At 34.4% G+C, this 18,109-nt stretch overlaps 1 protein-coding gene across 1 annotated transcript in view; it reads left to right on the forward strand.

Moving 5' to 3' along the window:
- Positions 1 to 15,127, forward strand: part of tmem198aa (transmembrane protein 198aa) — an 84,409-nt gene extending 69,282 nt beyond the window's left edge. Inside the window, exons 5-7 of the mRNA XM_036959461.2 lie at positions 6,057 to 6,202; positions 11,463 to 11,764; positions 14,433 to 15,127. Of these exons, the coding sequence (XP_036815356.2) occupies positions 6,057 to 6,202; positions 11,463 to 11,764; positions 14,433 to 14,588 (604 nt within the window). The 3' untranslated portion in view covers positions 14,589 to 15,127. The remainder of the gene's footprint in view (positions 1 to 6,056; positions 6,203 to 11,462; positions 11,765 to 14,432) is intronic.
- Positions 15,128 to 18,109: the final 2,982 nt, after the last annotated feature.

An 18,109-nucleotide genomic window follows, 5' to 3' on the forward strand; every position in this document is an offset into this window, starting at 1 on the left:
TGATACATATTATATATTACATATCATATTATATATTACTGATACATATTATATATTACTGATACATATTATATATTACATATCATATTATATATTACTGATACATATTATATATTACATATCATATTATATATTACTGATACATATTATATATTACAGATACATATTATATATTACTGATACATATTATATATTACATATCATATTATATATTACATATGATATTATATATTACTGATACATATTATATATTACAGATACATATTATATATTACATATCATATTATATATTACTGATACATATTATATATTACATATCATATTATATATTACATATCATATTATATATTACTGATACATATTATATATTACTGATACATATTATATATTACATATCATATTATATATTACTGATACATATTATATATTACATATCATATTATATATTACATATCATATTATATATTACTGATACATATTATATATTACTGATACATATTATATATTACATATCATATTATATATTACATATCATATTATATATTACATATCATATTATATATTACTGATACATATTATATATTACATATACATATTATATATTACATATCATATTATATATTACATATCATATTATATATTACATATCATATTATATATTACATATCATATTATATATTACTGATACATATTATATATTACTGATACATATTATATATTACATATCATATTATATATTACATATCATATTATATATTACATATGATATTATATATTACTGATACATATTATATATTACAGATACATATTATATATTACATATCATATTATATATTACTGATACATATTATATATTACATATCATATTATATATTACATATCATATTATATATTACTGATACATATTATATATTACTGATACATATTATATATTACATATCATATTATATATTACATATCATATTATATATTACTGATACATATTATATATTACAGATACATATTATATATTACTGATACATATTATATATTACATATCATATTATATATTACATATCATATTATATATTACATATCATATTATATATTACTGATACATATTATATATTACATATCATATTATATATTACATATCATATTATATATTACATATCATATTATATATTACTGATACATATTATATATTACTGATACATATTATATATTACATATCATATTATATATTACATATCATATTATATATTACATATCATATTATATATTACTGATACATATTATATATTACATATACATATTATATATTACTGATACATATTATATATTACATATCATATTATATATTACATATCATATTATGTATTACATATCATATTATATATTACATATCATATTATATATTACTGATACATATTATATATTACTGATACATATTATATATTACTGATACATATTATATATTACTGATACATATTATATATTACTGATACATATTATATATTACTGATACATATTATATATTACATATCATATTATATATTACATATCATATTATATATTACTGATACATATTATATATTTCATATCATATTATATATTACTGATACATATTATATATTTCATATCATATTATATATTACTGATACATATTATATATTACATATCATATTATATATTATATATGATATTATATATTACTGATACATATTATATATTACATATCATATTATATATTACATATCATATTATATATTACTGATACATATTATATATTACTGATACATATTATATATTACTGATACATATTATATATTACATATCATATTATATATTACTGATACATATTATATATTACATATCATATTATATATTACATATCATATTATATATTACTGATACATATTATATATTACTGATACATATTATATATTACATATCATATTATATATTACATATCATATTATATATTACATATCATATTATATATTACTGATACATATTATATATTACATATACATATTATATATTACTGATACATATTATATATTACATATCATATTATATATTACATATCATATTATATATTACATATCATATTATATATTACATATCATATTATATATTACATATCATATTATATATTACATATCATATTATATATTACATATCATATTATATATTACTGATACATATTATATATTACTGATACATATTATATATTACATATCATATTATATATTACATATCATATTATATATTACTGATACATATTATATATTACTGATACATATTATATATTTCATATCATATTATATATTACTGATACATATTATATATTTCATATCATATTATATATTACTGATACATATTATATATTACATATCATATTATATATTATATATGATATTATATATTACTGATACATATGATATATTACATATCATATTATATATTTCATATGATATTATATATTACTGATACATATTATATATTACATATCATATTATATATTACTGATACATATGATATATTACTGATACATATTATATATTACAGATACATATTATATATTACAGATACATATTATATATTACATATCATATTATATATTACATATCATATTATATATTACATATCATATTATATATTACTGATACATATTATATATTACTGATACATATTATATATTACATATCATATTATATATTACATATCATATTATATATTACATATCATATTATATATTACTGATACATATTATATATTACGGATACATATTATATATTACATATCATATTATATATTACATATCATATTATATATTACATATCATATTATATATTACTGATACATATTATATATTACATATACATATTATATATTACAGATACATATTATATATTTCATATCATATTATATATTACTGATACATATTATATATTACATATCATATTATATATTACATATCATATTATATATTACTGATACATATTATATATTACAGATACATATTATATATTACTGATACATATTATATATTACTGATACATATTATATATTACATATCATATTATATATTACTGATACATATTATATATTACATATACATATTATATATTACTGATACATATTATATATTACTGATACATATTATATATTACAGATACATATTATATATTACTGATACATATTATATATTACTGATACATATTATATATTACATATACATATTATATATTACTGATACATATTATATATTACCTATCATATTATATATTATATATGATATTATATATTACTGATACATATTATATATTACTGATACATATTATATATTACATATACATATTATATATTATATATACATATTATATATTACATATACATATTATATATTACATATACATATTATATATTACATATACATATTATATATTACATATACATATTATATATTACAGATACATATTATATATTACAGATACATATTATATATTACATATACATATTATATATTACTGATACATATTATATATTACATATCATATTATATATTACTGATACATATTATATATTACTGATACATATTATATATTTCATATCATATTATATATTACTGATACATATTATATATTACATATCATATTATATATTATATATGATATTATATATTACTGATACATATGATATATTACATATCATATTATATATTTCATATGATATTATATATTACTGATACATATTATATATTACATATCATATTATATATTACTGATACATATGATATATTACTGATACATATTATATATTACAGATACATATTATATATTACAGATACATATTATATATTACATATCATATTATATATTACATATCATATTATATATTACATATCATATTATATATTACTGATACATATTATATATTACTGATACATATTATATATTACATATCATATTATATATTACATATCATATTATATATTACATATCATATTATATATTACTGATACATATTATATATTACGGATACATATTATATATTACATATCATATTATATATTACATATCATATTATATATTACATATCATATTATATATTACTGATACATATTATATATTACATATACATATTATATATTACAGATACATATTATATATTTCATATCATATTATATATTACTGATACATATTATATATTACTGATACATATTATATATTACATATCATATTATATATTACTGATACATATTATATATTACATATGATATTATATATTACTGATACATATTATATATTACTGATACATATTATATATTACATATCATATTATATATTACTGATACATATTATATATTACATATACATATTATATATTACTGATACATATTATATATTACTGATACATATTATATATTACAGATACATATTATATATTACTGATACATATTATATATTACTGATACATATTATATATTACATATACATATTATATATTACTGATACATATTATATATTACCTATCATATTATATATTATATATGATATTATATATTACTGATACATATTATATATTACTGATACATATTATATATTACATATACATATTATATATTATATATACATATTATATATTACATATACATATTATATATTACATATACATATTATATATTACAGATACATATTATATATTACAGATACATATTATATATTACATATACATATTATATATTACTGATACATATTATATATTACATATCATATTATATATTACTGATACATATTATATATTACTGATACATATTATATATTACATATCATATTATATATTACTGATACATATTATATATTACATATGATATTATATATTACTGATACATATTATATATTACTGATACATATTATATATTACATATCATATTATATATTACTGATACATATTATATATTACATATGATATTATATATTACTGATACATATTATATATTACATATACATATTATATATTACATATACATATTATATATTACATATCATATTATATATTACATATCATATTATATATTATATATGATATTATATATTACTGATACATATTATATATTACATATCATATTATATATTACTGATACATATTATATATTACAGATACATATTATATATTACATATCATATTATATATTACTGATACATATTATATATTACATATCATATTATATATTACTGATACATATTATATATTACAGATACATATTATATATTACATATCATATTATATATTACATATGATATTATATATTACTGATACATATTATATATTACTGATACATATTATATATTACATATCATATTATATATTACTGATACATATTATATATTACATATCATATTATATATTACATATCATATTATATATTACTGATACATATTATATATTACTGATACATATTATATATTACATATCATATTATATATTACTGATACATATTATATATTACTGATACACATTACATATACATATTATATATTACTGATACATATTATATATTGCTGATACATATTATATATTACAGATACATATTATATATTACTGATACATATTATATATTTCATATCATATTATATATTACTGATACATATTATATATTACATATCATATTATATATTACATATCATATTATATATTACAGATACATATTATATATTACTGATACACATTACATATACATATTATATATTACAGATACATATTATATATTACAGATACATATTATATATTACAGATACATATTATATATTACTGATACACATTACATATACATATTATATATTACATATCATCTTATATATTACCTATCATCTTATATATTACATATCATCTTATATATTACATATCATATTATATATTACATATCATATTATATATTACATATCATATTATATATTACTGATACATATTATATATTACATATCATATTATATATTACTATATTTGTTATTATATTATTATATTTTACATATGATATTACATGTTACATATCATATTATATATTGCAGATACATATTTGAGAGGATCAAGGTGGCTCCACCCCATCCTGTCTGCTGGTTCACCTGGGTCATCATGGGGGTGTGGCCTGTTCTGGCATTGCTGGGGGTCCTCATCCAATGGAAGGTCACCGCCGAGGGATACTCACACACTGAGGGTACGTCTGAACCCTAACCGTTAACCCTTTAAACCCTAACCCTAACAGAGGGATACTCACACGCCAGCTCCTGTGGTCATTGTCATGCCAAGTTTGAATGTAAGCCTAGTCCAAGACAATACAAGAAAAGGCCCCAGGACAAGGCTGAAAGGGAAACTTTAAACATTTTGAACTTCATATTTATCCTCTCCAGCACCACCCCAACATCAACGTATGTGAAAACGGTGCCATTTTGTAGATTTCTTTGGCTTTGTAATTAAAAAGATCGAGCATGATGAGCTTTTCATCGTGTGATTTTAACCACTTATCTTTATCTAACTTTTTTACTTCAAAACATAGACATGCCCCATTTTCACATACACTAATACACCATATACAAAAGCATGTGTACTCCCCTTCAAATAAGTGGATTCGGCTATTTCAGCCACACCCATTGCTGACAGTTGTATAAAAATCGAGCACACAGCCATGCAATCTCCACAGACAAACATTGGCAGTAGAATGGACTTTCTGAAGAGCTCATTGACTTTCAACGTGACACCGTCATAGGATGCCACCTTTCCAACAAGTCAGTTTGGCAAATTTCTGTCCAGCTAGAGCTGTTTATTGTGAAGTGGAAACGTCTAGGAGCAAAAACGGCTCAGCCATGAAGTGGTAGGCCACACAAGATCACAGAACGGGACCCCCGAGTGCTGAAGCACGTGGCCCTTAAAAATCATCTGTCCTCGGTTGCAAAACTCACTACCGAGTTCCAAACTGCCTCTGGAAACAACGTCAGCACAAGAACTGTTAGTCAGGAGCTTCATAAAATGGGTTTCCATGGCCGAGCAGCCGCACACAAGCCTAAGATCACCATGCGCAATGCCAAGCATTGGCTGGAGTGGTGTAAAGCTTGTCGCCATTGGACTCTGGAGCAGTAGAAGTGCGTTCTCTGGAGTGATGAATCACACTTCACTATCTGGCAATCTGACGGACGAATCTGAGTTTGGCGGATGCCAGGGTAACGCTACCTGCTCGTATGCATAGTGCCAACTGTAAAGTTTGGTGGATGAGGAATAATGGCCTGGTGTTGTTTTTTATGGTTCACACCCCTCAGTTCCAGTGAAGGGAAATCTGAACACCACAGCATACCATGACATTCTAGACGATTCTGTGCTCCCAAATTTGTGGCAACAGTTTGGGGAAGGCCCTTTCCTGTTTCAGCATGACAATGCAACCGTGCTCAAAGCGAGGTCCATACAGAAATGGTTTGTCGAGGTCGGTGTGGAAGAACTTAACTGGCCTGCACTTAACTGGCCTGCTCTTCCCAGAAGAGTGGAGGCAGTTATAGCAGCAAAGGGTTGGACCAACTCCATATTAATGACCATGATTTTTGAGAATGAGATGTTTGTCATGCAAGTGTCCACATACTTTTGGTCACATAGTGTATGTTGATGTTTGGGGTGGTGCTGGAAGTGATGAATATGATTATTAACATTTAAGAAATATCCCTTTCATCAGGTTCTACCCGGCGTATAGTGTGGTAGGAGGTAGTCTATATACCACCACAGAATCAGTGGTTTCAGAGAACCTGAGTTTTTTACCATATAATGATACATTGACAAAAAGTCACACATCTAATGTGATAAAGCTGTGAAAATGTGATGGCTTGTGATCAAAAGCAAAAAAAGGGAGGGAAAGAAGCTTTGGAGGTGGTGGTGGTGTGGTTCTGATCCAGTGGTTGTCATAGTAACAGCCTGGTAACATGGTGCCCCCCCCCCCCCCCCAACCCCTGCTCCCTAGTCCCCCTGGGTTAAAAGATGTTGATTACTGAGCTTGAAGGGTGTCAGGGGATAGGAAGACGGAGGGGGAGAGAGAGGTGAGAGGGTGATTGGAGGCAGGGAGAGGATGGCGGGAGGCAGGGTGGAGGACAAGAGAGGGTAGGGGGTAGAGAGAGGGTAGGGGGCAGAGATAGGGTAAGGGGTAGAGAGAGGGTAGGGGGCAGAGAGAGGGTAGGGGGTAGACAGAGGGTAGGGGCAGAGAGAGGGTAGGGGGTAGAGAGAGGGTAGGGGGTAGAGAGAGGGTAGGGGCAGAGAGAGGGTAGGGGGTAGAGAGAGGGTAGGGGGTAGAGAGAGGGTAGGGGGTAGAGAGAGGATAGGGGGCAGAGAGAGGGTAGGGGGTAGAGAGAGGGTAGGGGGTAGAGAGAGGGTAGGGGGTAGAGAGAGGGTGGGGGTAGAGAGAGGGTAGGGGGCAGAGAGAGGGTAGGGGGCAATGAGGAGGACAAGAAGGGGCAGGGTGAGGATGGAGGGGCAGTGATGAGGGAGAGGGGGCAGGGAGAGGGGGCAGGGAGAGGATGCAGGGAGAGGGGGCAGGGAGAGGATGCAGGGAGAGGGGCAGGGAGAGGATGCAGGGAGAGGAGGCAGGGAGAGGATGCAGGGGCAGGGAGAGGATGCAGGGAGAGGGGGCAGGGAGAGGATGCAGGGGCAGGGAGATGATGCAGGGAGAGGGGGCAGGGAGAGGATGGGGGGAGAGGGGGCAGGGAGAAGGGGCAGGGAGAGGATGGGGGGCAGAGAGAAGCAACGAGATGCAGAGAGAGGGGCGAGGAAGGGCAGGAGGGAAATCCATTAAGTGGATACGCTAACAGATGTTGCCTCTACCTCTCTGACAGATGCTGTCTAGGCACACAAAAAAAGAGAGATCCCCAGGTGTGACACAAATTATCCTGCTACTGCTGCTGGTAATGAACAGGGAACAGTATTATTAAATTAAATCAAATCAAATTTTATTGGTCACATACACATGGTTAGCAGATGTTAATGTGAGTTTTGTGAAATGCTTGTGCTTCTAGTTCCGACCGTGCGGTAATATCTAACAAGTAATCTAACCTAACAATTTCACAACAACTACCTTATACACACAAGTGTAAAGGAATTAATAAGAATATGTACATATGAACAGGAAACAGTATTATTAGTCCTGCTACTGGTAATGAACAGGAAACAGTATTATTAGTCCTGCTACTGCTGATAATGAACAGGAAACAGTATTATTTGTCCTGCTACTGGTAATGAACAGGAAACACTATTATTAGTCCTACTGCTGATAATGAACAGGAAACAGTATTATTAGTCCTGCTACTGGTAATGAACAGGAAACAGTATTATTAGTCCTGCTACTGCTGATAATGAACAGGAAACAGTATTATTCGTCCTGCTGCTGATAATGAACAGGAAACAGTATTATTAGTCCTGCTGCTGATAATGAACAGGAAACAGTATTATTAGTCCTGCTGCTGGTAATGAACAGGAAACAGTATTATTAGTCCTGCTGCTGATAATGAACAGGAAACAGTATTATTAGTCCTGCTGCTGATAATGAACAGGAAACAGTATTATTAGTCCTGCTGCTGATAATGAACAGGAAACAGTATTATTAGTCCTGCTACTGCTGCTAATGAACAGGAAACACTATTATTAGTCCTGCTGCTGATAATGAACAGGAAACAGTATTATTAGTCCTGCTACTGCTGATAATGAACAGGAAACAGTATTATTAGTCCTGCTACTGCTGATAATGAACAGGAAACAGTATTCTTAGTCCTGCTGCTGCTGATAATGAACAGGAAACAGTATTATTCGTCCTGCTGCTGCTGATAATGAACAGGAAACAGTATTATTCGTCCTGCTGCTGATAATGAACAGGAAACACTATTATTAGTCCTGCTGCTGATAATGAACACGAAACAGTATTATTATTCCTGCTGCTGATAATGAACAGGAAACAGTATTACTAGTCCTGCTGCTGCTGATAATGAACAGGAAACAGTATTATTAGTCCTGCTGCTGGTAATGAACAGGAAACGGTATTATTAGTCCTGCTGCTGGTAATGAACAGGAAACGGTATTATTAGTCCTGCTGCTGGTAATGAACAGGAAACAGTGTTATTAGTCCTGCTGCTGGTAATGAACAGGAAACAGTGTTATTAGTCCTGCTGCTGATAATGAACAAGAAACAGTATTACTAGTCCTGCTGCTGCTGATAATGAACAGGAAACAGTATTATTAGTCCTGCTGCTGGTAATGAACAGGAAACAGTATTATTAGTCCTGCTGCTGGTAGTGAACAGGAAACGGTATTATTAGTCCTGCTGCTGGTTATGAACAGGAAACAGTGTTATTAGTCCTGCTGCTGGTAATGAACAGTAAACAGTGTTATTAGTCCTGCTGCTGGTAATGAACAGGAAACAGTGTTATTAGTCCTGCTGCTGGTAATGAACAGGAAACAGTATTATTTGTTCTGCTGCTGGTAATGAACAGGAAACAGTGTTATTAGTCCTGCTGCTGGTAATGAACAGGAAACAGTGTTATTAGTCCTGCTGCTGGTAATGAACAGGAAACAGTATTATTTGTTCTGCTGCTGGTAATGAACAGGAAACAGTTTTATTAGTCCTGCTGCTGGTAATGAACAGGAAACAGTGTTATTAGTCCTGCTGCTGGTAATGAACAGGAAACAGTATTATTTGTTCTGCTGCTGGTAATGAACAGGAAACAGTATTATTAGTCCTGCTGCTGGTAATGAACAGGAAACAGTATTATTTGTTCTGCTGCCTGCATAGGGGAGTGTGTTAACACCTTTTAGGATTATCTTTGTGGAATCCCCGTTCTGAGTGTAGTTGTTTGAAATAGGGCATGTTTGATGACAATGTTTGGACCAGGCTCGTTCTCTCTATTTCTCTTTCCCTGTTTTTTTTCTCATTGTCTCTTATCCTATCCTACTCTCTCTCTCTTTCCCTCCCTTTGTCTATCCCTCTCCACTCTCACTCTATCTATTTCCCTCCCCCTCTTTATCTCGTCCTCTCCTGCTCTCTCTCCCTCCCCCTCTGTTCTCTCCTCTCCTTCTCTCTCCCTCCCCCTCTTTTCTCTCCCCCTCTCCTGCTCTCTCTCCCTCCCCCTCTGTTCTCTCCTCTCCTTCTCTCTCCCTCCCCCTCTTTTCTCTCGTCCTCTCCTTCTCTCTCTCCCTCCCCCTCTTTTCTCTCATCCTCTCCTGCTCTCTTTCCCTCCCGCTCTTTTCTCTCCTCTCTTGCTCTCTCTCCCTCCCCCTCTTTCTCTCATCCTCTCCTGCTCTCTCTCCCTCCCGCTCTTTTCTCTCCTCTCCTGCTCTCTCTCCCTCCCCCTCTTTCTCTCATCCTCTCCTGCTCTCTCCCTCCCCCTCTTTCTCTCATCCTCTCCTGCTCTCTCTTCCTCCCCCTCTTTCTCTCGTCCTCTCCTGCTCTCTCTCTCCAGTGGTTCTCAGTCGACAGCAGCGGAGGGTCCAGTTGATGAGGATCCACCAGAAGGAAGAGAGGATGCAGAAAGAAGTGAGGAAGAAGAAGAAGAGACAGAAGCAACAAAAGCAGAAGCAGCCGGAGCAGCTCCAGCATCAGCAGTACCACCGCCCTCCTCCACCTACCTACCCTCCTCCTACCGCCGCCACCACCACCGCCACCGCCACCACCACCACCAACAAACCCCTCCTCCCTGAGCCTATCACCTACCACAGGAAACCAAACCCCATTCGACGCTTCGATGGGGACGTGCTGTCCCCTGTAAGACCCTCGTTCTTTCTCTGTCAGTGTGTCCCACTGGACTATGGTTGACCTCGCCGTCTATTGTTATCTCCAAAGTTTTGGCATCCGCCGTAGAAATGGTTAGAAAGAATAAGGTGAAGCTGCGGTAATACCGATAACTATTGAAAGACAGCCCGATACGCGTTTTTCTACATTGTAATGGACGCGGTGGAACTTTCGGTGGGTAGGCTGCTGGCAGCCTACGGCTGCGGTACAGCAGAGCCAAGTCAGCCGGTTGTCATGGTTATCACTGGGGAAGTAAAATGATAGGTTACAATGACTTTGTTTATGATTATGCACACAAATTAAATGTAACTATTCGTTTCTTTAATTTTCTTTTCTGGATGCCTTTTTATTATCTGGATAGACACAACACGTTAGACCAATCAACACGTTAGACCAATCAACACGTTAGACCAATCAACACCTTAGACCAATCAACATGTTAGACCAATCAACATGTTAGACCAATCAACACATTAGACCAATCAACACGTTAGACCAATCAACACGTTAGACCAATCAACACGTTAGACCAATCAACACGTTAGACCAATCAACACGTTAGACCAATCAACACATTAGACCAATCAACAAATTAGACCAATCAACACGTTAGACCAATCAACACGTTAGACCAATCAACACGTTAGACCAATCAACACGTTAGACCAATCAACACGTTAGACCAATCAACACATTAGACCAATCAACACGTTAGACCAATCAACACATTAGACCAATCAACACATTAGACCAATCAACACATTAGACCAATCAACACGTTAGACCAATCAACACGTTAGACCAATCAACACGTTAGACCAATCAACACATTAGACCAATCAACACATTAGACCAATAAACACATTAGACCAATAAACACATTAGACCAATCAACCCGTTAGACCAATCAACACGTTAGACCAATCAACACTTTAGACCAATCAACACGTTAGACCAATCAACACATTAGACCAATCAACACATTAGACCAATCAACACATTAGACCAATCAACACATTAGACCAATCAACACGTTCCACCAATCAACACGTTAGACCAATCAACACATTAGACCAATCAAAGCAGTGGAACTGTGTACAGTGTCTCAGACCCCTTGGATTTATTTACATTTTATTGTGTTACAAAGTAGGATTAACAACAAGGATTTCAACAATCTACACAAAATACCTTATAATGTCAAAGTGGATTATTCTTTTTTTATAAATATAAAATGTATAATGAGTAATGAGTCATTTTACATTGTATTGTATTCTATTACACCCTCTTAACATATCTCACATATCCCTTGGCCAACATTGGTTTCATCTGCCATTCGTACCACCCCGCCAAATGGACAACTAAAATAAAAACTATTTTATTGTGGAGATCAGCCCAATGATACCGTGCAGTGCCTCCTTGAGAACCCCTGCCCTATATAGTGCACTACTATGGGTCCTGGTCAACAGTAGTGCACTACTATGTGTCCTGGTCAACAGTAGTGCACTACTATGGGTGCTGGTCAACAGTAGTGCACTACTATGGGTCTTGGTCAACAGTAGTGCCCAACTATGGGTCCTGGTCAACAGTAGTGCTCTACTTTGGGTCCTGGTCAACAGTAGTGCACTACTATGGGTCCTGGTCAACAGTAGTGCCCTACTATGGGTCCTGGTCAACAGTAGTGCCCTACTATGGGTCCTGGTCAACAGTAGTGCTCTACTATGTGTCCTGGTCAACAGTAGTGCACTACTATGTGTCCTGGTCAACAGTAGTGCACTACTATGGGTGCTGGTCAACAGTAGTGCACTACTATGGGTCTTGGTCAACAGTAGTGCCCAACTATGGGTCCTGGTCAACAGTAGTGCTCTACTTTGGGTCCTGGTCAACAGTAGTGCACTACTTTGGGTCCTGGTCAACAGTAGTGCCCTACTATGGGTCCTGGTCAACAGTAGTGCACTACTATGGGTCCTGGTCAACAGTAGTGCACTACTATGGGTCCTGGTCAACAGTAGTGCACTACTTTGGGTCCTGGTCGACAGTAGTACACTACTATGGGTCCTGGTCAACAGTAGTGCCCCACTATGGGTCCTGGTCAACAGTAGTGCCCCACTATGGGTCCTGGTCAACAGTAGTGCCCCACTATGGGTCCTGGTCAACAGTAGTGCACTACTATGGGTCCTGGTCAACAGTAGTGCCCTACTATGGGTCCTGGTCAACAGTAGTGCTCTACTTTGGGTCCTGGTCAACAGTAGTGCTCTACTATTGGTCCTGGTCAACAGTAGTGCTCTACTTTGGGTCCTGGTCAACAGTAGTGCACTACTATGGGTCCTGGTCAACAGTAGTGCCCTACTATGGGTCCTGGTCAACAGTAGTGCTCTTCTTTGGGTCCTGGTCAACAGTAGTGCTCTACTATTGGTCCTGGTCAACACTATATAGAAAATACAGTACCTTTTTGGACACAACCACATCTATGTCTGTCTCACTACAGATGTAGGATCTTAATTTGACCTATATTGTCAGAGCAAATTCATCTTCATCTGTCTTCATCACTGTCTGTGTCTTGTGTCTTGTGTCTCTGGACATCTGGAGTAATCGTTCACTCTCTCTCTCTACCCTCTCCTTCTCCCTTCCCTTCCCTCCTCAGAGTTACATCGCTAGTTTCCGGGACAGACAGGTGGACAGACGGGATTACCCTCACCACAGCAGGCCCATCGCCAGGCACCACATGGCTGACCGAGACTACGACTGTGGATCCCAAGTACCCCTGACCGCCCCCAATGGACCGGCTGTACGAGTTTGACATTGACAATAACCTTTATATCCCGTGACAGTGCTCCTACTGGTTTGGAGTGGTACTGTTTGTCCTTTTCCTTGTCCAGTGAAGGTCTCCAGTGTCCAGATTGAATGTTAATCTCTGGATTAATGTAGTCTGAAGTGGATATCAGAAGGTTAATGTCACCCGTCCCCTTCTCTTTTCTTTTACCTTGAAGCAAATCAGTGTCCAGACTGAGATTGACCTTTGAACCCTGCACTGACTTATTCTGAGGTGGGGTGGGGGGGGGGGGGGGGTGTATAGAAATGAAAGGCTTTTTGATGTCTTCCATTGTCCTCTCTTTTCATTCCGTCCTTTAGTCTGTGGGCCGTGGAACATAAAAAAACCCTACTGTGGTTCCCTTCGTCTCGGCTCTTAAATGACATCTATTTTTGGAGCGTTATAATTTCCCCTGAACATGTATGGCAATACCTGCATAGGGTCTTAAAGGTGTGGAAGGACATTTTGAACATTACCAGTAAGACATCAACTTCCCAGGAAATATGTCACAGTTGAACAGTTGAAATACCGTTTTTTTTTCTCTCTCCTACTGTGTGATGTGTGGGCTAGTGTTGATGTGTTGTTGTGTCTACTATCATTGTACTGTGTCCGTGTGTGTGTCTACTGCCCACAGTCCATTATTAGCCCTGCACTAAGTCTCTTTTAATCTGCTCATCTTCAACGTGGCTAAGAGATGTTACCTTTAAATCTACTGTATTATTCAAAGAAACCTGCTATGGCTTCGATGTTGCCTTGACTGGCCTTGTGGGGGAGATGGAGTAGAAATCACCTGCTATTTCTCTCCTCCTCCCCCTTCTCCTCCCCCCTCCCCCTTCTCCTCTCCCCTCCTCTCCCCCTTCTCCCCTCCTCTCCCCCTTCTTCTCTCCTCTTCCCTCCTCTCCCCCTTCTCCTCCCCTCTCCCCTCCTCTCCCCCTTCTCCTCTCATCCTCTCCCCCTTCTCCTCTCCCCTTCTCCTCTCCCCCTTCCCCTCCCCTCTCCCCTCCTCTCCCCCTTCTCCTCTCCTCCTCTCCCTCTTCTCTTCTCCTACCCCTCCCCCTTCTATCTCCTCCCTCCCCTTTCTATCTCCTCCCTCCCCCTGCTCCTTTCCTCTCCTACTCTCCCCCTTCTCTTACACCTCCCCCTTTCTCCTTTCCTCTCCTACTCTCCCCCTTCTCCTCCCCTCCCCCTCCTCCTCTCATCCCCTCTTCTCTTCTGTCGTTGTAATGTATTTACAGTCCTCTGAAACTGCAGTACAATAAGAAAATAACATCACCCATCCGTTAGACACATGTTGTGCTGCGACGGAAAACAAGGACTGTTTAGAGGATATTATAGAGCGTGTGATAATGTCTCCCTCTGTGTCAGGTACAGCAAATTAAAGGGGTGGAGCTCATTTCAACGTCTACATGAAGTGAAAAGCTAATTTCAACTCCTACGTGAAGGGGAGGAGCTCATTTCATCGTCCACATGAAGTGGAGGAGCTCACTTCAACTCCTACATGAAGTGAAAAGCTAATTTCAACTCCTACATGAAGGGTGGGGGGCTCATTTCAAAGTCTACATGAAGGGTGGGGGGGGCTCATTTCATCGTCTACATGAAGGGGGGGGCTCATTTCATCGTCTACATGAAGGGGGGGGGCTCATTTCATCGTCTACATGAAGCGGGGGGCTCATTTCATCGTCTACATGAAGGGGGGGGGCTCATTTCATCGTCTACATGACTGTACTGAAATCTTTCCCTCAACACTGTTCTTTCCTGTGATCGAGTGTGAAATGGTAATCTTTTGTGTTGGTGGTTAGTAAGATGTGACTGAATACATACAGGAGCTAACAAAGAGAAGATTATATATATATATATATATATATATATATATATATATATATATATATATATATATATATATATATATATATATATATATAATAGTGTCCTGAGGATTATTTCTGAACAGGGATCCATCGTCCTTGCCTGTGTTGTTTTTGCGAGTTTTTATACATTCCACGTAACAGACGCTTTTATCCAAAGCGCTGGAAGCGTGAATAGGTTTTACGTACTGGTGGCCCCGGCGGGAATCAAACCCATGGCCTTAGGTATTGCAAGCTCGGAGCCGCTGAGCCACACACAGGGATGCTGTGTTGTGTTTATTACAGATATTACTAATGTGTTGTACATATTATTAAATGGGCAGACGTCAATAGATGTTTTGGGGCAGGGTTCAATGGAGCCGTTCTTCCTGTTTCTTCCTGATTCCTGAACGTGACTTAATCTCGGTTGTAGGGGGTGGGGTTGGGGCAGCACTATGAGTGAAAGACCAGACATTGGGGAGTTACTTTGACTCTCTATCCTCCTTTCTTGTTTTTTTGTTACATAGTGAATAAGGGCTTGAGGGTTTGGAACAGTTTTCTCTTCCTGTTGTTCTGTGACCGTTAGTCAAAATCCTTTTTAATGTCTTTGTAAATACTGTACATGTTTTTGATTGTTGTGTTTATATATATATATATATATATATATATATATATTATGTTGTGTGTTCTTGATAATTATTGCCAGAATTAGTAGTTTAATTGATTTAATGCTCTGATTTTAAAAAAAAGGGGGCATTTTACGCGGACATTTTCAGAGGTTTACCATGAATACGCTCACCGCTAAAGTTCCTGGTGGGAAAATGTCTGGCTGTAGAGAGAGCGCCGCTGCTGCTCTTTATTGGCTAGGCCGACATGATTATATGAGTTGTACTTTTCTCTTACGTACTGACTAGTCAGCTGTGGGTTTCCATGGCTGATTTTCAAAATGATACACTATTCCCTATATAGGGGCACTACTTTTGATCGAGGCCCATAGTGCATTACTTTTGAATTAGGGCTCATAGGGCCCATAGGACTCTGGTCAAAAAGTAATGCCCTATATAGGGAATAGTGTGCCATTTGGGATGTAATGCATGAGTTAAAGATCTGATTAAATCATTTCTGATAAGTACCTTACTGGGATTATTTTCAATCAAAAAGATACAAAATGAAACAAAAGTAGCTCCTTAGCAAAGAGCAATTTCTCAAGTAAGAATTTTGCTAGGATTGTCTGGGAGTGGTCTGAGTGGGGATGGGAAAACTGAAAACTAGCTCTGTTATTGGCAGAGAGGTTTGGAACTCTCTTTCTTATTGGTCTATTCACTCATTTACCGCCTGGTGACGTCACCAGGCGGGCCAAAAATCCATCCAAAAACAGTCAGATATTTGATGCGGTCTCTTCAAACAGCTCTTACGCAAAAAAGGGCATTATCGTCATTAAAAAAAATAATTCACGGTATTGTTCCAACCTCACTAGTGCGTAAATTATATATAAAACACAAGAAAAATCACATTTTTGACTGCACTGGGCCTTTAAAGCATTATTCTGTCATGTGTGTAAAGGGGGTGTTAAACAAAAGACCTGAGCCTTGTAGCTTTGTTATTGTTGTTAATATTAAAATTATTATTGAGCATGTATTTGTATGAACCTGGATATGATAAATA

The sequence above is a fragment of the Oncorhynchus mykiss genome, chromosome 22, assembly GCF_057628025.1.
Source record: "Oncorhynchus mykiss isolate SJ-2025 chromosome 22, ASM5762802v1, whole genome shotgun sequence".
In the NCBI taxonomy this organism is placed as follows: domain Eukaryota; kingdom Metazoa; phylum Chordata; class Actinopteri; order Salmoniformes; family Salmonidae; genus Oncorhynchus; species Oncorhynchus mykiss.